Source organism: Chiloscyllium plagiosum, unplaced genomic scaffold, assembly GCF_037043375.1.
Source record: "Chiloscyllium plagiosum isolate Xiang-an unplaced genomic scaffold, Cpla_swu_hap1 HiC_scaffold_24, whole genome shotgun sequence".
Taxonomy (NCBI): domain Eukaryota; kingdom Metazoa; phylum Chordata; class Chondrichthyes; order Orectolobiformes; family Hemiscylliidae; genus Chiloscyllium; species Chiloscyllium plagiosum.
In genome coordinates, this window is record NW_028270162.1 from 46652591 (window position 1) to 46678125 (window position 25535).

The window sequence follows — 25535 nt, forward strand, 5'->3', positions numbered from 1 at the left end:
TACTATATAAATGCAAGTTCACGTTTTCATTTGAATGACTTGTACAATTCCCAGGCTGGTCATTTAGTCAAGTTTACAGTATTGTCTTTACTTTTATTATTAGTGAGCTTTGTAAAGATTTGTAGCTTAGGTTGAGGCTCTGGATGTGTTTTAAAAGATTAAAAGTTTTTCTGACACAGTTGTGTATATAAAATGCAATTGTTTCACAGCTGGTATGGTACTTATGAAATATAGTGATTTTTTTTAAATATTGAAATATGATATGACATTCAATTTTCACAACAGAGAGGACTTGCAAAAAACAGTGAGAGAAATTACTAGTCTGTTTTTAGTCATGATGTTTGAGGTATTAATGTTGGTCAGAACAGCCAGAGAACTCACCTGGCATCTTTTGCATTCACTTGAGAGAGGATGAGCCCAGTTTACTGCACGTTGGTAAACCTAGAATGTGTGCTGCAATATACTGAGTGGGGCTTGAATTCATCTTAGAGGTGAGTCTGCTGCCACTGAACCAGGGCTGACCCCAGCGTCAGTTATTGTATTACTCAGGCCCGCCTTTGGCCATAAATCTCTGAGCTGTTTGATTTGGCCACATCGTTGTGCAGACCTACTCCCCATTAAAAAAAAAAGTTGCATTTTCAACAAACGTCAGTAAGATTGCTGGTCAGTATCTGCACTATTTTACTCTGATTGCTGCCCATTAACTAACAGTGCACTAACTAGAAATTGGACCTGGAACCTAGTACGTGGAGAAACTTATACATGAAAGCTAAGTCGATGATTGCTGAATATTTTGAAAAATCATCTTAAAGATGCAGTCTCTCTCCATGTATATTGATCAAAATGTTTCCATTTCTTCCTGTAGGGCCTATTCCCTTGTGGATTCCAGTCAAGTTTCTACCTTCCTCATCTCCATTCTACTTATTGTCTATGGAAGCTTCAGGTATGTGCATTATATACTTTGGTACCAGAGATGTATTTAATGTAGGAATTATTTGGTAACTGTGTATTGTGGATGAAGATCATTGACATAGACAGCTGTAAGATAAAACATGATGATCATGACTTATCGAAATTTGTGTTTGGAGGGGAATTGTAAGATGTGAGAAGTGGAATGTCAGCTGGCAGAGAAAAGAGCCCCAAGAACCTGGGAGGTCAGTGATTCCTGCCTCTTCTCAGTCCACTGTTTCGAGGCCTCAAAAAAAGGATTGCAAATGCAGCCACCATTTGGTGATTTTAAGGAAGAAGATATTGTTTCCAGGATAAGCAAACATCTCTTACACAAAGACATATGTAAACTGGAGAGTAATTCAGGCCAGATTTGCTTGTATTCTTCATAACGGTATAAAATTATTCAAACAGGAAATAACTAATGGAAATCTAAAGTGGATGAAGTGGAAGGGAAAGTAAGAGAGCACTTGAAGTTTCATTGAGGGCGATCAAAACCTCTTTGCTACTATTTTTATTATTAATTTTGTGGGGTGTGGGCATTGCTACCTGGCAAGCATCTATTCCTCGTTTCTAGTTGCCTTTGAGAAGGTGCTGATGGGCTGCTGCCTTGAACTGCAGCAGTCTACTTGCTGTGGATTGACCCATAATGCCATTAGGAAGGAATTCCAGCAACAGTGAAGGAATAGCAATCTATTTCCAAGAGAGGATGGTGGGTGGCTTGGAGGAGAGCTTGAAGGTGGTGTGGGTGTTCCCATGTATCTGCTGCCCTTGTCCTTCTAGATGGAAATAGTTATGAGTTCAGAAGGACTGAGGATCCTTAGTGAATTTCTGCAGTGTGTAGATGGTCGCAGCAATCAGTATTGAGCATTGGTAGTGGAGGGAGTGAAGGAGTGGATGCTTGTGGATGTTATACCTATCAAGTAGTTGCTTTGTCCTCAATGGTGCCAAGCGTTTTCAGTGTTGTTGGAGTTGCATCCATCCAGACAAGTGGGGAGTATTCCATCACACACCTGACTTGTGCCATTTACCATGTAGATGATGGATAGGTTTTGCGGAGTCGGGGTGTCAGTTATCCACTGCAGTATTCCAAGCCTCTGACCTGCTCTTTAGCCACTATGCTTAAGTGATGAGTCCAGTTGAATTTCTGGAGATTGATAGTGGGGGATTCAGTGATGGTAACACCATTTGAATGTCAAGAGTTGATGCTTAAGTTGTCTTTTGTTGGTGACGATTATAGTCTGACATTTGTGTGGCATAAATGTTATTTGCTACTTGTCGGTCCAAACCTGGATATTGCCCAGATCTTGTTGCATTTGAACATGGACTGCTTCAGTATCTCAGAAGTTGTGAATAGTGCTGAACAGTGTGCAACCATTGAATGTCACCATTTCTGACCTTATAATGGAGGGAAGATCATTGGACGAAGCAGCTGAAGATGGTTCAGCCTAGGACACTGCCCTGAGGAACTCCTGTAGAGATCTCCTGAAGCTGAGATGACTGACCTCCAGCTATCACAACATTCTTTGTATGTGCCAGATATGACACCAGCGGAGAGTTTATCCCCTGGTTCTCATTGATTGCAGTTTTGCTGAGCTGAAAATGTGTTGCTGGTAAAGCACAGCAGGTCAGGCAGCATCCAAGGAACAGGAGAATCTACGTTTCGGGCATAAGCCCTTCGTCAGGAAAACGAAGGGCTTATGCCCGAAATGTCGATTCTCCTGTTCCTTGGATGCTGCCTGACCTGCTGTGCTTTACCAGCAACACATTTTCAGCTCTGATCTCCAACATCTGCAGACCTCACTTTCTCCTTGCAGTTTTGCTGAGGCTTCTTGATGCCTTGGTCTAATGTGGCCTTAATGTCAAAGGCGGTTATTCTCACCTTACCTTGAATTCAGCTCTTTTGTCCAAGCGTGAATTTGAACCAAGGATGTATTGAGGTCAGCAACTGGGCATCGCTGAGCAGGTGCTGCTCAATAGCACTATCGATGATACCTTCCATCACTTTTTTAAAAATGTATTTTTATTGGAAAAAGAAATTTTTTGGCTATTCCAACAAATACAAAACAAAACCGTTCAAAACAATACAAAGAAACCCACTAATAACATAAATAATAACTAATAGCTAATAACTAACTATTGAATCATGACAGTAGTAATAATAATAATAATAATACAGCTCAAAGAAACTAAGTAAAAGCCCTTGACCGTAGAGAGCATAAATGTATACATATTCATGTGTTTGTAGTTCCGTCTGTCTGGATACCAGATTCATTAAGCAGAATTGTCATGGCTATGTAAAGGCCCTTATTAGTATGGCAGACAAATCTGTACCCAAGTAGTCCAAAATGGGCTGTAAAAATTCAGTTTTATGGTGCACCATACTTGTAAGAAAGCCCAAAGAGATGTGTTCCATGACTAGCTTATGCCATCCCGACAGAGTCAGGGTTTTTCCAAACACCCACCCTAATAGAATGTTCTTGCGCAAAAAGTGAGGATACTGAAAAGATTTTTGTTTTGTACTGGTCTAATGGAAGTAGATTATCCAGGCCAAGAAGAAGAGATACTAGGTCCATCTCCACCTCTATCCCCAAGATCCCCTCTATTTCACCTACCACAGCTCTCCAGTATGCCTGTAGCCTGTGGCAGGACCAGAGACTATGTGAGCGTACCACATTTAGGACACATTGGAGATGCTTTCGTTTTAAATTTTGAAGGCGCTCTGGAGCCAAGTGGACCCTCTGGAGAATCTTCAATTGCTAGGCATGGGTCCTGTTACAAATGGAGATCCTCCTGGCAATTTCCCAGATATCTTCCCATACTTAAGAGGAGATCTCAACGTCAAGTTCTCTCTTCCATACTTTATAGAGCTGTTCGGACTCGTCTGACCAAAGAGATGTGTTCTCCCAATAGGTGATAGACATTGCTGACAGAAAGTATGTTCTAAGCACTCTGCACCCACTTCTCCGTGTCAGATCTATAAGAATCCGTTAGAAATGTGGTCTTTATTTTTGGACGAAATTTCTAATTTGGAGAAAACTAAAGAGGTTCCTACTGGGCAACTCTTAATTCTGAGCCAACTGGTCAAAAGACAGCACTGTATCCCCCTCAAATAAGTCACCCAGGCAAGACACACCCCCAGCTGCCCATAGTTTAAACCTGAGTCCATCATCCCTGGCTGAAAACGCGGCATACCAATTATGGGTGTTTTTTAAAAATAAGATGTTTTGGCGATATTGCCCTCACTCTGACACATTGCCCTCCATGGTTTAACAGTATTAATAACTATTGGGCTATGGCAGTATTCCTTAACTGTCCTTATTTTGTCCAAGAACAGCAATCTCATCAGGGGCATCTTGCCTGAGACGCTTCAGTGTCCACCCGTAGTGAGTGAGGATTCCCCTGGGCCCAGTCATTCACATAAGATAGCAATGGCCTTAACTGATAGTTTTTGATATCTGAACTGATAGTTTTTGATATCTGAGACGTGCACTCCTCCTAGTCTGTGGAGTAGCTGCAGTTTAGTCAGTTTAATAAGGGATCGCTTGTGATACCAGATAAAGGAACTGAACCAGCCGTTCAGTCTTCTAAATGTTTGCTTAGCATAGAGGTAGCATTCACGTAGGATACATCAGGCGGGGGAGAATGTTCATTTTTAATGAGGGCTGTCCGACCTAACCAAGAGATTGGAAGCGCCTCCCATCTTTGACGGTCTTGTTTGATTTTGTCGAATAAATGGGCCAAATTGGTTTAATTAGCTGATCAAAGACGGGAGTAATGAATATACCTAAGTAGAGAAAGCCCTCCGGTGACCATTTAAAGGGAAATCGAGATTCGTCCTCAGGGCCAGGTATTTTCAGGAGACCCCCAGGCCTCTGATTTCACAAAGTTCATCCTGTAACCTGAAAAGCTGCCAAACAAATTAATGTATTGTATCAGATGAGGCACCGAAACTATTGGGTTTGATTAAAAAGACAAGAATGTCATCTGCATACAATGCAATCTTATGTGAGTTTGTCTCCACTCCTGGAGCAGATATGTTGGGATCCGTTTGGTGATTGAACGACTGGTGGGGGCAATACAATGTAAATTGCAGTGGTGATAAGGGACAGCCCTGTCAACAGCCCCTAAGGATATTGCTTGACCACACACCATCGGTGAGAACTGAGGCAAGAGGGTCACTATACAAAACCTTTTTACCCACCTGATAAAGACCCCTTTAAAGTATAAAACAACACTTTAAAGTATAAAAAAGGTATGGCCACTTGACTCGGTCACATGCTTGGATCATATTAAGTAACCTCCTGATATTATTCAAGGATCTGCGACCTTTTATAAAACCCGTGTGATCCTCCTTAATGATGGAGGGTAACACAGTGTTTAGTCTTAGTGCAAGAGTCTTAGGATTTTGAAATCGACATTCAGAAGTGAGATAGGCCTATAGGAAGCACAGTTCTCTCAGGTCCTCCCGTTTTCAAGGATAAGTGAAATGTTTGCCTCTCTTAAAGATGGTGGGAGGAGGCCACGACTATGTGAATCGTTAAACATACTAAGCATCGATCCTGACAGTATATTTATAAATTCCTTATAAAACTCAGTGGGAAGTCCATCAGGACGACGCGCCTTCCCATTCTGAAGCTGCCTCACAGCCTTCTGCACCTCTTGCACTGATAGTGGGGTATTTAAGGAGCGGTCACTCCCGGGAGGTCCAAATTCTTAACAAAAAACTCCATCCCATCCTGCCCATCCTCACAACTTTCAAACTGGTGTAGTTCAGAATAAAATTTCTGATTTGCTGCGTTAACCCTTTTAGAATCCATGGGTTAAATTTCCAGTGTCTTCCCTGATCAAGTTAATGGCTTGGGGAGCACTCCTTCATCTTGTCAGATATGCTAAGTACTTGCCCAGCTTATGCCCATGCTCAAACAACCTTTGATTTGTAAATGTAGGCTGTCTGTATGAGCATGGAGCTCAGTGTGGACCGAAGCGCTGTGATCCTCTGCAGTTTAGTCAGCGAGGGCCTATCAAAGTCTGTCATTTCAGCTGCCTTCAGACATGTTTCAAGCGAGTGTTGCTGCTCACCCTTCTGCTGTTTCTTACTGGCAGAATAGAAAATAACTCCCAAACAAATGCTTTAGCAGTTTCCCAGAGAATGGATGGATTACTGGCCGAGTCTGAATTAATGTCTAAAAAAAGCCCTGAATTCAGTAGAACTGTCTGTTGTAGGATCTATTAGATAATTAAAATCCCCCTCATGATATGTTGAGATGCGAGGTTAACCAGTTTAGAAAGTGCGTCGATCAAGATCTTAAGGGGGTGGGCTGGGGGGGCAATAAACATTTAAGATCCTGTATTTTCCCCATTTATCAAGCTTTAAGGATTACAAATCTCCCGGGTGTGTCTTTAATATTCACTTATAACTTAAATGGGAGATTCTTCCTAACAAGTATATCCAACCCCTACTCCTAGTATTGGAAGGTGAGACATAAACCGAGTCATACCATTCTGTTGCAGTTTCAAATGCTCTGTATCATTGAGGTATGCTTCTTGCAATAAGTCATCATCCACCTTCTCTCTTTTAAGACTGGAGAGTACCTTCTTCCTCTTAAATGGCAGGTGACCCTCCCCCCCCCCCCCCCCCCCCCCTTAATGTTCCAGGTACACCACTTTAACACATCCTTAGCCATAACCTTCTATCGCATCATTTTGACTCCAGAGAGGAAGAACTTGAACTGTGAATTGCCGAGCTTCGGTGCAAGAAAGTCCACAAAACACAAACGACATAAACTAAACAGCTACAATCAACAAACCTACAAAACTTACAAATACAATGTACACCAAAAACAGAAAAGCAAAAAAGCACCTTTAGGCTCTGATTGGAGGAACGTACCTCCTATTCAAAGGGGTCACCTACACATTCCAAAACAGTATTAACCATTCCAACCATCCTCTTAACACCTACTAGCTAGGGTCACACCACAAACCCAGGGTAAAGTAGCAAAAAAAAGTAAGATTAGTAATATACACAAATAAGTTAAAAGTAAATATGACACCCATTCTTTGGTATAACTTAGAAATTAAAGCTAAGTACTCTATCCATCCCAAGCATCATTTAATGCAACTTATCACCAACAAAAAGAGACTCCATCAAGTCCCCTCTGAAGAAGGACAAACCCAAATGACTGTTATTTGTACTTATTCGATCGTTCGGATTAAGTCAACATGTCCACAAAGTTTCTCACTTTCTCTGGTGGGTCAAATAAATGTACAGTTCCATTATGATTAATCTGAAGCACCGCTGGATATCTTCAGAGTACTGGATCCAAGCTCTCTCAATCTCTTCTTGTTGCAGTTGTAGGACTTCCTTTTCCAGAACACCGTTGCTGAAAAGTCTTGAAAAAATGTGACCCTGGAGCCTTCTCACACCAATGCCCACTGATCCTTCCCTTGGGCTCTGGAAGCTTTCATGACACTCTATTTGTCTTTATAATGATGGAACCATACCAGGACATGGCGAGGACACTGGTCCATTCCTGGCCTCCATGCTGTGACCTGGTGGCCTCTCTTGATCTTTATCCTTCCTTTTACAGCCTCAAAACTAAGGAATTCTGGGAACCACTTCTCAAAGAATTCTACTGGCCACTCATCTTCCGTCCCCTCCAACAAACCAATAACACGACCTTGTTCTCAAGGTCATTCACCAGATGTAGCACACCACGGACCTGTAATTTCCAGGGCTTCAGTCTGACTCTTGGAAGAATCAGCTTCTGCTTCCACCCCTGTGACCCAGCGTTTGAGCTCATCAGTTCTTTTTCACAGGTTCTCCAGTTGCTGTTAATTTTTTTGCAGCATAGCGGAGATAGGGGCCAGCTTTTCCTCGAATTTTTTTTCCCCTTCAGTTTGCTTCCCCAGGACCTCGCAAGATTTGGCGAGCTCCTCAACCAAGGCCTGGTGAGTAAGCAAGCCCACCGCCTCGGTGGATTGAGCCATGGCCCCGGGCGAACTTCCTCCTTTTTTCGGCATTCTCCCATAGCAAAAACAAAGGTAAGTGAGATTTTCAGGTTCTGTAGCTCTTTTACACAGTAACATGGATGGGACCGGTTCTAGTGCTGTCTAGCTGATGTTGTGGCGGGGAGCCCCGCAACACAGTCCCTCCTAGGTTGCTGCTTTCTTGGATCCCCCCCCCTCCATCACTTTATTGATGATTGAGAGTAGACTAGGGCAGTAATTGGCTGGGTTGGATTTGTCCTGCTTTTTATGTACAGAGCATACCTGGATAATCTTTAAGCATTGTCAGGTACATGACAGTGTTGTAAGTGTACTGGAACAACTTGGCTGAGCACCAGTCTTCACCACTATTCCTGGAATGCTGTCAGGGCCCTGGCTTTGAAGTATCCAATACCTTCAACCATTTCTTGATATCATGTGGAGTGAATCGAATTGGCTGAAGACTAGTATTCGGGGACCACTGGAGGTGGCCGAGATGGTTCATCCAATTAGTACGTCTGACTGAAGGTGGTTGTGAATGCTTCTGCTTTATCTTTTGCACTGACATCCTGGGCTCTTCCATCATTGAGGATGGGGGTATTTGTGGAACTGCTGCCTCCAATGAACCATTTAACGATTGGATGTAGCAGGACTGCAGAGTTAGATCTGATCCGTTAGTTTGGGGATCACTTAGCTCGGTCTATCACTTGCTGCTTATGCTGTTTGGCGTGCAAGTATTCCTGTTTAGTAGCTTCACCTGATTGACATGTCGTTTTCAGGTATGCTTGGTACTGCTCTTTGCATGCCCTCCTGCACTCTCCATTGAACCAGAGTTGATCCCCTGGATTGATACTAATGGTTGAGTGAGGAATTTGCTGGGCCATGAGGTTACGGATTGAGCTGGAGTATAGGTCTGCTACTCTTGGTGGTCCATAATATTTCATGGGTGCTTAGTTCTAAGCTGTTAGATCTGTTCAAAGTCTGTTCCATTTAGCATGGTGCCACACAGCACAATGGAGATTATTCTCAATGTGAAAGTGGGACTTTGTCTCCAACAACTATGTGCTGGCTGCTCTTCCTGAAACTGTCATGGATAGATGCATCTGCAGCTGGTAGATTGGTAACGATGAGGTCAAGTATGTTTTCCTCCTTGGTTCCCTCACCGTCTGCTGCAAACCTAAACTAGTGGCTGTGTTCTTTAGAACCCGATCAGTTTGACCAGTAGTACTGCTGTTGAGCCACTCTTGGTGGTGGACATGCAAATCCCTGACCCAGAATACACTTTGTGCTCTTGTCATCCTCAATGCTTCCTCCAAGTTTTGCTTAACACAGGAGTACCGATTTATCAGCCAAGGGAGGATGATATATGGTCATCAGCAGGAGGTTTCGTTGCCCACATTTAATCTGAAGCCGTGAGTCGGTAGCTCAGTGGTTAGCACTGCTGCCTCACAGTGCCAGCCGCCTGAGTTCAATTCCAGCTTCAGGCGACTGTGCAACTCCACACATTCTCCCAGTGTCTGCATGGGTTTTCTCCCACTGTCCAAAGATATGCTGGTTAGGTGGAATGGCCATGCTAAATAGCCCCATGGTGTCCAGGGCTGTGTAGGTTACCCATGGGGAATGCAGGATTATTGGGATAGGGGAGGGGAGTAGGTGTAGGTGGAAAGCTCAGTGTGGACTTGATGGGCTGGGTGGCCTGCTTTCACACTGCAGGGATTCTATGATTCACTGGGTCCCGAGTCAATGGTGTGGACTGCCAAGGCAGCTTCATACCACTGTGGTGTCACTACCTTTGTTCTGGTGAGATGGCAATTCCAGGGATGGGCATGATGGTGACTAGGATGTTGTAAGGTATGATTTGGTGAGTATGGCTATGTCAGGCTGTTGCTTGACTAGTCTGTGAGACAGTTCTCGCAAATTTGGCACTGGCCCCCAGATGTCAATAAGGAGGAGTTTTCAGGGTCGAAAGGGCTGCTTCTACCAGTTGTTTCCAGTGCCAAGGTCTCTGCCAAGTGATCCATCCGGTTTCTTTTCTTTGAGACTTTGTAGTGATTGGTACAACTGTTGAGAGAGCAGTTGAGACTCAACCACATTGATATGGGTCTGACCAGGTGCGATTGGCAGATTTTCTTGCCTGAGGATATTAGTGAACGGGATATGATTTTCCCACAATCAATGGTTTCATAGTCATCAATAGATTCTTAATTCTAGATTTGTTTAACTAAATTCAAATACCACTCTACTGTGGCGGGATTCAAACCAGGGTCCCCAGAACGTTAGCTGAGTTCCTGATTAATAACCTAGCAGTAATATCACTAGGCCATCACTTCCCCATGAAATCTTTTAATTTCAGTCTTTAATAAATGATTTTCTTATTTCATTTCCATCCCTTTGTTTGAATTCTGCTCACATTTGAATACTTCTAATTCCATTGAATTCAGTGGATGTAGGAAAGGAGAGAGTTATCCACAAAAGACAATTTGGGCAAATGCATTTGCTCTTTTTTGGCTGATCATTTCATTCTTTTGTCTTCATGATTCCCCTTTGTTTACGAAAATAACAAAGATGCAATCCAGTGAGGAAGAGGATAGACCAAACATGGCTAACCAAGATAGTATTAAATTGAAAGTAAAACTTTGAAGATTAGTGGTAAACCAGAGGATTGGGAAAGCTTTAAAAAGATGAACAAAAATTAATAAAAATTGAGAAAATAAACTTTGTGGTAAACTAGCAAGTAATATCAAAATAATGAGAAAGCACTTCTTTAGATATTTTAAGAGGAAGGGAGAGGCTCCTTGGAGAATGAAGCTCAGGAAATAATGTTAAGAAACTAACTGAGAATACCAAATGCACTAAATAGTTGAGGTGCAAAAGGGGATTAGGATGAGAAGTAATAAATGCAATAGCTATTACTAGATTAAAAAGTTCAAGGGAAACCAAAGGGGCTAAAGCCTCATATTGCCTGGACCTGATGGATTGCATTTTGGAATATTAAAGGGAGTAGCTACAGAGGTGTTAGATGCATTATTAGTAATCTTTCATTAAGCCTTAGGTTCTGGAGAAGTCCCAGAGGATTGGAAAGCTGATGGTGTAACACAGTTATTTGAACCGAGACAGGAAAAAAAAAGACAATTATGGGCTTAACTATGTTAGCTTAACATTTGTCGTAAGGGGAAACCGTTTGATTTCATTGTAAAGGGTATAACAGCAAAGCATTTAGAAATATAAAAAATCATGCAAAGTCATCAAAACAAAATCATGCCTGAGAAATTTATTGAAATTCTGAGAGGCAGTAACAAATAGGATAGATAAAGCGGAGCCAGGGGATGTAATATTTTTGAATTTCCAGAAGGTATTTGATAAAGTATCACACATTTGGCTGCTTAATGCGTCTAAGTTGTTGGAGGGTAATATATTAACATGGGGGGAAGTTTTGTTTCCTATTAGATAAGCAGAATTGGGACAAGCGAAATTCTTGATGGAACATGTAACCAGTGGAATGCAGTGTGAATTGGTGTTGAGGCCGCAATTATTTACAATGTATTTTGGTACTTTGCATGAAGCAACTCCGACAACACTTTGCAATGACACAAAAAAAATGTATGAAGGCAAGTGGGTGAGGAGGGCAGACAACAGATTAGGTAAATGAGCAAAGACTTGGCAGTTGAAATATGTGGGGAAATGTGAACTCTGGCAGAAAGAATAGAGGGGCTACATATTATTTAAATGAACAAAGACTGCACCACACTGCAGCACAGAGGGATTTGAGGTCCTTGAGTATAAATCTCAAGTAGCTTGCAATTTCAGCAAGTAAAAGGGAAGGCAAACTAGATTGGCCTTTATTTCAAAGCAATAGAGTACTAAAACAAAGTCTTGCTAAACTATACAAAGCACTAGTTAGACCATAACTGGAATATTGCGAACAGTTTTGATCCCTTTATCTAAAGAAAAATGTGTTGGCATTAGTGATCCTTCCAAGAGGGTACACTCAGTTGATCCTGGGTATGGAGGGATTATCTTATAAGGACAGATTGCATGGGTTGGCCTTGTACTCACTAGAGTTTTGAAAAATGAGAGGTGACCTTATTGAAACACATAAGATTGATTGTTTGGGTCTTGTCAGGATTGAAGTTAAGGGTTCGCATTTCCTTGAGAGGAAGTCTCTGATCAATGGATATAATCTCAAGAGTAAGGGGCTACATAGTTAGGAGAGATTCCTCCTTATCTGCTATGAGGGTAGTGAATCTTTGGAATTTGTTTACGTTAGAGGGCTATAAGACTGGGTTGCTAAATATATGCAACACTGAGATGTACTGATTTTTAATCCGTAAAGAGGTTGAGGATTCTGGGTATACGGTAAGAAAGTGCAGTTGAGGATTATCAGATCAACCATGACATTGAATGGTGAAGCAGACACACTAGGCTCAAAGATTTTCTACTACATCTTATGCTTGTGCTGCATTTTGGAAATGTTTCCAGTTGTTAGTAGTCTGATGAATCCCCATTCATACTATTCCTTGGAGTGGCTTTTCCAGGTTGTTTAAGGTTCATTTATATTTTCCTCACTGATTCCAAGGTTCTGCCATGCAAATACATGCCAGATAGTGTTAATTGGAATTTTTTTATATGGGTGTTGGATGAGTAAACTGGCACAAGTGTTTAAACTGAGTAGTTTCACGGACAGCTACTTTTCATTTTAAAAAGCAAGTTGGACTGACTTCAACTAGATAGAACAAAGAGAATAGTTGATCTGTTGCTGTCATTTAGTGGGTGCAAAGGGTGAAGACTCCCTCTGATCTTGGATTCATTCTGTGATTTATTATAAATTGTTTCATGTTATTTATTTGAAAGTTGTGGTTCGGAAGATCTCAGTGTTAAAATAAATTTTCCTATCTTTAAACTTCCCTTGTCTGCTGAATGTATGTGCTGTTTTTAAGGATTTAAGTGATGGGTTTTTTCCAGCATTGCATTATTTTCCTAAAAACAGACTATCTGGCAGATGTCATATTTATGTTGCAAATTGGCTGCTGCATTTCTTAAATGAAAGCAGGCACTATACTGAAGAAGTACTTAATTTGCTGTTAGGTACTTTCAAGGCATTGAGTGGTTGTGAAAGTTCGATGACTGAGAAATCTTTGTTTCAATCAGGTTCTTTAAAAGCCAATTAGGTAAGCCAATGATAAAGACATGAAAGACAACTATTTTCATTTCTATAGCTCCTTTTAATGGAGTTAACATATTCCAAGCTGTTACCAAGTAAAATGGGTGCTGAATTATGCAAGAAGGTATTACAGCAAAAACATTTACGTTTTAAGGAGGATCTGAACAACCGAAAAATAGGTGCGAATTTCCGTGTACTTAATGTATTGTTGGTGATCAGTCATTGGTACTTATTTATGCTGTCAGCTGGTTTATGGTTAAAGTATGATGTTCCTTTGCTGTAGCCAGATCAATGGACTGAAATTCTCTACTGCTTATAGGATTTAGTTACGAAAAAGATCATGTGCATGGAAGCTGTTACCATGAAATTAATACAATTTTTGACCTAATGGAACCTAAATAGATACTAAATGAAAGATTTGCAAGAGGGAAAAAAATCTGATTTTTGAGTACCCTTAGATAATTGAACTAATGGGTGCTCAAAATTCTGAGCATTTCCACAAGGCTGTTTTAAAGTAGTTTCTTTGTAGCTTTTGTTTTAAAAGCTTAGTTTTTTAAGACTGTAAAGCTGCTAAGAATTGCTAGGATTGGCAGAGTAGAATATGTCAAGATTAGTGTGGTGCTGGAAAAGCACAGCAGGCCAGGCAACATCCGAGGAGCAGGAAGATCGACGTTTTGAGCAGATCATTCCTGATGAAGGGCTCTTGCCCAAAACGTTGATTTTCCTGCTTCTCGGATGCTGCCTGACCTGCTGTGCTTTTTCAGCACCATTCTAATCTTCACTGATCTCCAACATCTGCAGTCCTAACTTTCTCAGAGTAGAATATGTACTGACTTGCCAAAAATAAGTCTTCCAGTTATTAGGAGGTTCTATTTTTGGCCTACAGCCATTGCAAATACTAACAATCAATGGCGGACATACATCACACTGACCTTTATCTAAAAGGGCCTGTAAGTAAGCAGTGTCGTTTCAGTCTATTGAAAAACTGTGGAAACGTTTTATAGGTGTACATGCAGCCCTGCCTAATTATCCACGTATAGGTAGAAATGAAATTTATTAGACAATAATGCAGCCACCTGTTCTGGTCTTTTTTTAAGACTGCAAAACTCTTGATGTTAGCGACTTCCTTGGTCTTTCTTCCTATTCTTCAGGATTTAAAAACAAGTGGAACCTTTGCCAATCCACTTTTGAATCATCTTATCAATTCATAATTCTTGGCCTTGTGGTACTGTGAGCCTTAACACTCCATAAATATTATCATGAAGTTGTTACTCAGGTATAGCTTTGTAAGGATATTTTGCAGTTTGCGATCTCAACTTTTTATTGGTTCTTACCTGTGTGAAATTTATCCAAGTTTTTCGAATGGACACGCCAAGGAGTATTTATTGCTAAATTTTCCATGAAACTCGACGTCATGGTTTGTACATGCAAATCTAAAGATACCAAGATGCGGCCTTGAATTACTTTTCCAAAATTTTATTCACTAAACTGCAATGATTCATATAATTTTGTAGTATCATAGTAAAAACTGATTCTGATGAAAACAAAAAAAAAACAAATTGCTAGAGAAACTCAGCAGTTCTGGCATATCTGTGGAGACAAAACAGAGTTGACGTTTTTGGCTAGAGTGACTCTGTCACTGATGACAGTTAGGAAAATATGGCGCAGAAGCTGAAGGTTGTGGAGGAGAATGGGAGTGTTGGTGGTAAAAGAGTAAGTGATAGGGCCCAGAAGGACAGAGATACAGGCAATCAGAGGGCGAGGTAATGCTAAGTCAAGAATCATAAGTTGGTAAAAATGGGTTGGCTGTGCTGAAAGCAGCTTATGCCATGAAAAGTCTGGGATGTGGGAGTGGGTAAAGGACTTGGAAGGAAGTGCTCAGGCCCTAAAATCTTTGAATTCGATATTGAGTCTGAAGACTGCAGGATCCCCAAGCGGAAAATGAGACGCTTTTCTTCCAGCTTGTGTTGAGCATTGCTGGAGCACTCCAGTAGGCTTGAGACATAAATGTTGGCAGGGAACACAGTGGTGTGTTGAAATGGGAGGCAGCTGGAAGCTTGAAATTTAAATGATGTGTCATTCCTTCGCTGCTGCTTAATCAGTGTCCTGGAATACACTTTCTAACAACACTAATAGTTGTAGCTCGCCAATGTAGACTGCAAGTGATCAAAAAGAGGATTCACCACCATGTTCTAGGATAATTTGGGATAAGCAACAAATGCTGGCCTTGCCAACAATGCTGCCATCCCATGAATGAATCAAATAGTGATAAACTTCTGCCTGAATTTATTCATCAAAATTACTGTCCTGATAGACTGGATATACGTCAGTGTCTGTGGCAGACTCTGAAACCGGAAAGCCATACTATTGCATAACAACCAACTAGCCTTGTTTATGAATGTGACAAAGCATCACCATTTACAATGTGTTTGGTATGACCTTGAATTGTCTGCTGTACAGTAATGCAGAGATCCTGTAGGTTTCACCTGTCCCCACTTCACCACCCTGTCCCCGCCACCTCATTTATCTGCAGCTCCCCCTACACTCATCCCCAGTCCTGAAGAAGGATCGCACCCTACATGTCGACTTCTCCACCTCCTGATGCCACCTGGCTTGCTGTGATCTTCTAGCCCCCAGCCTATCTACTTGAGATGCTGTAGGTGGCTGGTAGGGGTGGCACAGTGGTTAGCACTGCTGCCTCACAGTGCCGGAGACCCGGGTTCAATTCCCGCCTCAGGTGACTGACTGTGTGGAGTTTGCACATTCTCCCCGTGTCTGCGTGGGTTTCCTCCGGGTGCTCCGGTTTCCTCCCACAGTCCAAAGATGTGCAGGTCAGGTGAATTGGCCATGCTAAATTGCCTGTAGTGATAGGTAAGGGGTAAATGTAGGGGTATGGGTGGGTTGCGCTTTGGCGGGTCAGTGTGAACTTGTTGGGCCGAAGGGCCTGTTTCCACACTGTAAGTAATCTAATCTAGCTGAGATGTGAAGGTCGTAGTTGAAAAGAAGTGATTTTGGATGGTGCTTTGAACAAGACTTCTGTAAATAGAAAAGTGTTTTTTGGCCTTTTTTTTTAATAGTTCTGTAGTTTGAGCTACACGAGTCGAGAGAGTCAGTATGGTTTGGGGGTGGTGGGTGGTGGTGGTGTTTGCAGGAATTAATTATGCAATCAATATTTTACATCACCACCATGCGTACAAATGGTTAGTTTCACAGCATCATTGATATTGTTGTGTATTACCACAATGCATTCTAATCTAATTTCTTGCCTGTGTGTAACATGGGAGAGGGTTTTGGACTAGGTTAATTCCTAGTTCTAGTATACTATCAGTGCTCATTGGGTGCACTTCATGACTAGCTCGTGCACAAAATAACGCAACTCTAAACAGATCATGGCAGATTCCTGAGCTTAAATTGCTGTCTGACAAAGTTAACATTAAGTTAATTTGTGGAAATCACAACTAAGTAAATTTCAATCCTTCATTTCACAGAATCTCCTGAATGTAATTTGATATAATATAATTTTTTGGGGAATGTGGTCATATGACTGGACTAGTAATGGGAGGACCCTGAGACTAAGTACTCTGAATACATAGGTTTGAATCAGCAGTGAAAGTTGAATTCAATAAAAATCTGAAATTAAAGGCTAGCTTAATGGTGACCATGTGACACTGACAATTATCATAACTAATGTACTTTAGGAAGTAAATCTGCCATCCTTACCTAGTCTTGCTTAGATGAGATGCCACAGCAATGTGACTTGACTCTTAACTCGGAGGATGGAAGAGATAGGAAACCTCAGACCCTGTATTATGTATAATAATGCTGAAGGAAAGGTGCTCTGGCATGTAGCAGGTAAATATTGGAATAAGATGCCATGTTGCCACACAAATCCACCCCCAGTCTTCCTTTAATTTTCTCATTGGAGGCCTCTGAGTGACCTCCTGAAACTGAGGCCTGTGCCACAATCAGCACATGTGGAACGTTGGAATTGCTTCACACAGCTTAGCGAGTGTTGTCCACCAACCTGTTTTTGAGAAAGCAAAGCCCAAAGTCATGCAATGCAGTGTATTTAATGGGATGGGCTTGTCTAGAGTCCAACTTCTCAACTGTTAGAAGGACATGATAAAAAGGCTTTCATTGGTGTGTGAACAGAACTCCAGGGTTGCAAGCACTATAACAAAATCTCTATTTCTAAGAGTAACATTCTGTATTGGTGTATATTTTTATATATTCTAAAAAAGTAAGCACAGAATGGCAGTGGTGGAGCTTAATGCTATTATCATACTTACGTTTCCACAAACCTTGGAAAGATTTTCAGCAGGTTATGCTTTTAAGATATAAAAGTTTAAATTTTTACTTCTCTCACAGAACATATGCTACTATATCATGTAGGTTTAGGCCACAGATTTGTACTGTGTAAGAAATCGTATTTTTTGTTTGGGACTATAATGGAAATTGGATTGCTACAACTGGAATAGCAGGAGAATTTGCAGCTTGAAAACCAAGTACTGCATATTTTTTGAGTTATGATACAATTATGCTTTCTGAAGTGTTGAGATGGAGAATTTGAGACCGAACTGTACCAAGAATGTGTTGAGGCGATTCTGCTGGATGACCGGTTGTAGGGTGGGTTGCAGGGTGTTAATAGGCTGTATGTGCCACAACCGTAACAGAGTAAAATTTCCAGAGCCCACAATCGGAAACCATTCAGCTTTGTCTCTGACTGCTCCCCCCCCCCCCCCCCCCCGCCCGCACCGCTGCCCATCCTTCAGGAAAAGACAATACAAAGAAAATATTCTAACAAAAGACATCGGCCCATCTGATCACCCATTGCGTCAAAGAGCAACTGGGCACCTGTTAGATAACAGTATGCCATTTTTATCAAAATCAAAACTACTGTGAGAAAATAACTTTCCATTTTGTGGTCTGGACTTCTGATCTTTGGACTTTTGTTTACCTGTCCTTTTTTTTGTCTCCAATCATAGTGTCTGTGTTAAACCATTTGTCTTTTGTCTGTCTTAATTATGATTTGAGTGTTCACACGTTTGAAGTTTTTGAAGGGGTATAGTTTAAATTGCATAGTAATAGACTAGAAATCCTTGCTTTGCCTCTGTTAGTAGTTACATTTTTGTCACTGACAATACCTGGTGTGAATTACTTTTATCTTGAAGTTAATCAGTCAGATTTTGTGATTTCATTCTTATTTTATACACTTTGGCATTTTGTGATGACTTTGTGGAACAGTGGACCTTAATTGATGTGTTTTTCCCAGATAAAATGTGACAACTGTTTGTTTGAACAGTGTAATCTAACAAATTTTTCATTTCTCTCCACCCCACCCCACCCCATCTAAAAGGTCTCTGAATATGGATTTTGAAAACCAGGATAAAGATAAAGATGTGAATGCTTCATCTGGTACTTTCAATGCAAACAATGCCAACAATAGTAAGTAGAAAACAAGACTCGAGCATAATCTCATTTTATTTCGTCATTGCTGGTCATGTACAGAACCTTGTGGAGCATATCATAAGTGTATTGTTGCGATTGTGTTTAACGTTGGTATCCTTTTTAGTACATCCCAATCATAACTATAATTTTGGTAGATGACAGTTCAGTTATTTGGAAAGTGCATAATGTATTACAATACTGGCTAATTTTCTGATGGTTGGGAACCAATCCCTAAATACTTTTTTTTAAAAAAAGTCATTCAGTGGACTTTGTGCTAGTTGCATAGATGAAGATGCTTAATACATAGATTCTTGTAGTATTGAGTTTAGATTTCAGGCACAGTACAAATTGAGGTATGGATTGCTATAATAAAGCAGTGCATTGGATTAAAAGTTGTTTATGCGTGTTATAACAGTGTGCACTATATTCCAACCCATAGATTACTTGATTTTCATACTCATCACAAAATTTTAATTAATGTAGTGAAATTAACTTGTTAATTGTATTTTAAAATCTTACTGTTGAGATTAATTAGGGAATAGAGAATTTGATAACGTTATTTTCAAGATGTCTTTTGGAATGTTACAGCTTACATTTGACCATTGAGTACAGACTCTTAGAATTAAAACCAGGTACGAGAACTTTAGCAAGGTAATTCTCCTCAAAAATCAGTGAAAGCTCCTTCAGTGAAAGCTCTTAAATGAGCACAAATTAGTTAGGGTCAGGTAGGCAGTGACCCTTGTCTGATGAGTGGGTTAACATGTGGATTGGAGAGGGGTAGGAGAGGACTACATTTCCATTTTTTAAAAAAAGCAAGAGCGAAAGGGGAAGCCATAGAGGGAAGATGGAAGAGGATCATGGAAAATGTATTAATTTTTAAAAATCCCTGGATTTGGAAATGAGAATTCCAAGTGGAAAACAGAAGATTTTTCCTCATATCTGATGATTATCCAATAAATGAGGAATTAATAAATTGTTTTCTTTCACTCTTGAAGTTGATTATAATGGAATTTTTAAGATGTAATTAATTTCTCAGTCACTATGTACTTCATATGTGAAGCCATGAAAAAACAAGTTAGCTTGATCTCTTGACTTTAGCACAAAAAATTCCATTATAATCACACAGTTAAAACTTTAAATCTATCAAAAGGTGAAACACCTCCTGTGACTCGTAGAAGTACAGTAGCATGCAAGTGAACAGAACGAATTGGAAGGTGGAATTGGGGAAAAAAGTTAAAGTCCATAAACTACATAAATTAGAATTCCAAAATAGTGGTCTTGAAGTCCAGTTGTTGTGACGATTTTAGGCTGGCTGTTCTTCTGGAGTTGTTCGTCAAGTGCAATCTTTTTCAGAGTTGGTGCTACCATGGATGAAGTTCCTTTTTTATTTTTAAATTTTCTACCTTTGAAGTATTCCAACTTCTAGCAGAGATAGGATGGATCGGAGATTAAAAAAGATTGCTGAGGAAGTGATCCTGTTGTGACATTCTGCACACCACCTAATGTTATTCCCTTCAATAATAAACAAGTTTATAATCAGTGGTTTCATGAGGAGGAGTTTTGATCATGTGATAGCTACCTATTGGCACACAGTGAGACATGCTGTTAATCCATGAACACACTCTCAATCTACAGATGCTGCCAGACCTGCTGAGTTTTCCAGCACTCTGTGTTTTATTTCAGATTTCCAGCATTCATGGTAATTTATTTTTGAGTTTTGGTCTTCTATTGTCAGAACTATCAAGATGCCTTTGAGTAAGTAGGGGAGTCATCAGTGTCCTTTTATTTAGCATAATAATAGGTTTCTATAGATTTTCTTTTGTTTCTGGCTGTTCCTGCAGTTCTGGTGTCTGTTGCTTATTGCCAGTTATAACCAGTTTAATGCAAATCCATTCCTTAACAATGATTTCTAGCAGTTTGTAATTCGCTGTGAAGCTTGGCTGGTTTGGTCAGATTTCTAGCAGAGTATTTTAAAACTCAATGTCTTCGTTATACAGTTATAGAGATGTACAGCACGAAAACAGACCCTTCGGTCCAACCTGTCCATGCCAACCAGATATCCCAACCCAATCTAGTCCCACCTGCCAGCACCCGGCCCATATCCCTCCAAACCTTTCCTATTCATAAACCCATCCAGATGCCTTTTAAATGTTGCAATTGTACCAGCCACCGCCACTTCCTCTGGCAGCTCATTCCATACATGTATCACCTTCTGCATGAAACCGTCCCTTAGGTCTCTTTTATACTTTTCCCCTCTCACCCTAAACCTTTGCCCTCTAGTTCTGTACTCCCCCACCCAGGGAAGAGACTTTGTCTATATATCCTATCCATGCCCCTCATGATTTTATAAATATCTATAAGGTCACCCCTCTGCCTCCAGGAAAAACAGCCCCACCCTATTCAACCTTTCCTTATAGCTCAAATCCCCCAACCCTGGCAACATCCTTGTAAATCTTTTCTGAGCCTTTCAAGTTTCACAGCATCTTTCTGATAGGAAGGAGACGAGAATTGCACGCAATATTCCAATAGTGGCCTAACCGATTCCTGTACAGCTGCAACATGACCTCCCAACTCCTGTATTCAATACTCTGACCAATAAAGGAAAGTATATCAAATGCCTCCTTCACTATTGTATCTACCCGAGACTCTACTTTCAAGGTGCTGTGAACCTGCACTCCAAGGTCTCTTTGTTCAGCAACACTCCCTAGGACCTTACCATTAAGTGTATAAGTCCTGCTAAGATTTGCTTTCCCAAAATGCAGCACCTCACATTTATCTAAATTAAACTCCATCTGCCACTTCTCAGCCCATTGGCCCATCTGGTCAAGATCCCATTGTAATCTGAGGTGACCTCCTCCAGTTTTGGTCATCAGCAAACTTGCTAACTATACCTCTTATGCTCACATCCAAATAATTTAAGTAAATGATGAAAAGTAGTGGACCCAGCACCGATCCTTGTGGCTAGTTCTCCCTGTATTCTATGAGATCTAACCTTGCTAACCAGTCTCCCAAGGGGAACCTTGTCAAACGTCTTACTGAAGTCCATATAAATCAAGTCCACCTCTCTGTCCTCATCAATCCTCTTTGTTTTTTTTTCAGAAAACCCAATCAAGTTAGTGAGACATGGTTTCTCATGCACAAAGCCACGTTGATTATCCCTAATCAGTCCTTGCCTTTCCAAATACATGTACATCCTGTCCCTCTGGATTCCCTCCAACAACTTGCCCAACACTGGCTTGTCCTTACAATGTTTCTTAAATAGTGGCACCATGTTTGCCAACCTCCAGTCTTCAGGCACCTCGCCTATGACTGGTGATGATACAGGTATCACTACAAGGGGCCCAGCAATCCCTTCCCAACTTCCTGCCGAGTTCCAGGGTGCACCTGATCAGATCCTGGGGATTTATCCACTTTTGTGTGTTTCAAGATATCCAGCTCTTCCTCCTGTGTAATATGGGCATTTTTCAAGATGTCACCAACTATTTCCCTCTATTCTATATCTTCCATGTCTTTTTCCACAGTGACCACTGATGTAAAATACTTGTTTAGTATCTCCCCCACTTCCTGTGGCTCCACACAAAGGCTGCCTTGCTGATCTTTGAGGAGCCCTAGTCTGTCCCTAGTTACCCTTTTGTCCTTAGTATATTTGTAAAAACCCTTTGGATTCTCCTTAACTCCATTTGCCAAAGCTGTCCCCTTTTTACTGCCCTGATTTCTCTCTCAAGTATACACCTACTGCCCTTATACTCTTCTAAGGATTCACTCAATCTATTCTGTCTATACCTGACATATACTTCCTTCTTTTTCTTAACCAAACCCTCAATTTCTTTAGTCATCCAGTATTCCCTATACCTACCAGCCTTTCTGTTAACCATAACAGGAATATACTGTCTCTGGATTCTCATTATCTCATTTCTGAAGGCTTCCCATTTTCCAGCCATCCCTTTACCTACAAACATCTGCCCCTATCAACTTTTGAAAGTTATGTAAATGACAAAAAGTAGTGGACCCAGCACTGATCCTTGTGGCACTACACTGGTCACAGGCCTCCAGACTGGGAAAAAAAAACCCTCCATCACCACCCTCTGTCTTCTACCTTTGAGCCAGTTCTGTATCCAAATGGCTAGTTCTCCCTGTATTCCATGTGATCTAACCTTGCTAATCAGTCTCCCATGGGGAACCTTGTCGAACACCTTACTGAAGTCCAGATAGATCCCATCTACTGCTCTGCCCTCATCAATCTTCTTTGTCACTTCTTCAAAAAACTCAATCAAGTTTGAGACATGATTTCCCACGCACAAAGCCATGTTGACTATCCCTAATCAATCCTTGCCTTTCCAAATACATGTACAACCTGTCCCTCAGGATTCCTTCCAACAACTTGCCCACCACTGAGGTCAGGCTCGCCGGTCTATAGTTCCCTGGCTTGTCTTTACCACCCTTTTTAAACAGTGGCACCACGTTTGCCAATCTCCAGTCTTCTGACACCTCACCTGTGATTATCAATGATACAAAAATCTCAGCAAGAGGCCCAGCAATCACTTCTCTCGCTTCCCACAGAGTTCTCTGGTATACCTGATCAAGTCCTGGGGATTTATCCACCTTTAACCATTTCAAGACATCCAGCACTTCCTCCTTTGTAATCTGGACATTTTGCAAGATGTCACCATCTATTTCCCCACAGTGTATATCTTCCATATCCTTTTCCACAGTAAATACTGATGCAAAATATTCATTTAGTATCTCCCCCATTTTCTATGGCTCCACACAAAGGCCACCTTGCTGATCTTTGAGGGCCCTATTCTCTCCCTAGTTACCCTTTTGTCCTTAATATATTTGTAAAAACCTTTTGGATTCTCCTTAATTCTATTTGCCAAAGCTATCTCATGTCCCCTTTTTACCTCCTGATTCCCCTCTTAAGTATACTTCTATTGCCTTTATACTCTTCTAAGGATTCACTCAATCTATCCTGTCTATACTTGACATATGCTTCCTTCTTTTTCTTAACCAAACCCTCAATTTCTTTAGTCATCCAGCAGTCCCTACACCTACCAGCCTTCCCTTTCACCCTGACAGGGATATACTTTCAATTGAGATCTTACAATTGTGGGTAGTATTAAACATTATAGTCCACGGTTAACAACTTTGAGACAAGTGCAGCAAAAGAAAGCTGTCATTTGTCTTTTGCTTGTCTTCCAAGTCTAAGTATAGGGATCCAACTTGAAATGAATTGTCCATCCATGAATTTAAAAAGTGGCTTATAGAAAAGTCCCTGCAACCAAACGTAATTATAAATGCATGTAAGGAACTATCTCTCATGTAGGTCTTGTTTAAGCAGTTATAGCTGCAGGCTAATTGGCAGAATTCATGTTTATACTAGCTGTGGCAAAGTTTGTTCTGCAGTTCATGAGTTTATGGGATCTGGAATGCAGAATGACTCTACTATATTCTGCCTGTTTAACAAAAAAGGTTTCCTTGTCTCTTTTGATTTACGCCATTGCCCAACTATTTTTGCTATCCTGTTTGATATTGAGCGTTTAACCTGCCTTGTTGAACACCATTAAAAATAAATTAGTAAATTTCTAAAAGCGCATATAATGCAAAAGAAACTTGGAACAAAGTTGCTAGTTGCACTCGAGCTGTGTGATTCAGTTACATGGAAAATTAAGGAAAAGGTTAAAAGTGCGAAGGACTCAGCAGAGGTTATTAAAATTTCCAGAACAATTAATAAAACAGAGTATGAAAAGTCAGGAATCTAGCTTCAGGCAGAGCAGGTAAGGGGCAGCTATGAGGGAATGGTGTTGGGGGTGGTGAAGTTGGGCTTGGGGCAGTCAATGCGGAGCTGAGAGTGCTGTAATTAGTGTACTGGATAGTAAATAAGGTAAATAAACTGGTGGAGCAGATTGAAATTGGCAAGTACGATCTTTTGGGTGTCAGAGACATGACTGCAAGGAGATCAGGGCTGTGGACTGAATATCCAGAATACTTTCCCTATCTAAAGGGCTGGCAGGGGGGTGAGGTTACCTTGTTTGTTAAGAAATGAAATTAAATTGATAGGAAGAAGCAAAAGTTGGAACGTGTAGAATCTGTTTTGGTAGTGTTGGGGAACTGTAAAGGGGGAAATAGAATTAAACCTGATAGGAGTTGTGTTCAGGTCTCTGACAGTGGTCAGGATGTGGGGAAGAAAATTAAATTAGGAGATAGAAAAAATGTCAGAAAGACACTGTCACAATAATCATGGGGGACTTCAATATGCAGGTGGACTGGAAAAATCAGTTTGGTAGTGAATCTCAAGAAAAGGGATTGTGGGATATCTACAAGATGGTTTTATGGAGCAGCTTGTGGTTGATTCCACCAGGGTAACAGGAAGTTTTGAAGTGTGTGTGTAATGAGGCAGACTTGATTGGGGAGCTAAGATGAAGGCGCCTCTCGGAGGCAGAATCCAGAAAATGCTAGAATTCACCCTGAAGTTTGAGAGGAAGAAAATGAAATCAGATGTAATGGTATTACAGTTGAGTAAAGGCATTGACAAAGATATGGGAGAAACTGGCCAGAATTGATTGGAAAGGGAGCCTAGGAGGAAACATGGAGCAGCAATGGCATGGATTTCTGGGGATCATTCAGGAAGCATAGCAGAAATGCACCCCAAGGAAGAAGCAGCATGCTAAGGAGAGGGTAAGGCAACCATGGCTGACCAAGGAGTGCGGGGCAGCAGAAAAGCAAAAGAAAAAGCATACAATGTGGTGAAGGTGGGGGGGAAGGCAGTGGACTGGAAACCTTTAAAAACCACCAGAGAATAATTTAAAAAGCAATGTTAGTGGGTGGGGTTGGGGGGGGTGAATTAAATATGTGTAAACGAGGTAGTTATATGAAAGATGATTGTAAGAGACCTTTTTAATATTCCTAAAAGGTAAGAGAGTGGCAAGAGTTGACATTGGACACGGAAAATGAAGCTGGAGAAGTCGTAATTGGGACATGAAATGACGGAGAA

The 25535-nt window shown here is 41.0% G+C and overlaps 1 protein-coding gene across 1 annotated transcript in view; it reads left to right on the forward strand.

Annotated features, from left to right (window-relative positions):
• Nucleotides 1–870: 870 nt before the first annotated feature.
• The window catches only part of sppl3 (signal peptide peptidase 3), a 114282-nt gene continuing 89617 nt past the window's right edge, over nt 871–25535 (forward strand). The window contains exons 1-2 of the mRNA XM_088000129.1: nt 871–943; nt 18453–18541. Of these exons, the coding sequence (XP_087856255.1) occupies nt 18463–18541 (79 nt within the window). The 5' untranslated portion in view covers nt 871–943; nt 18453–18462. The remainder of the gene's footprint in view (nt 944–18452; nt 18542–25535) is intronic.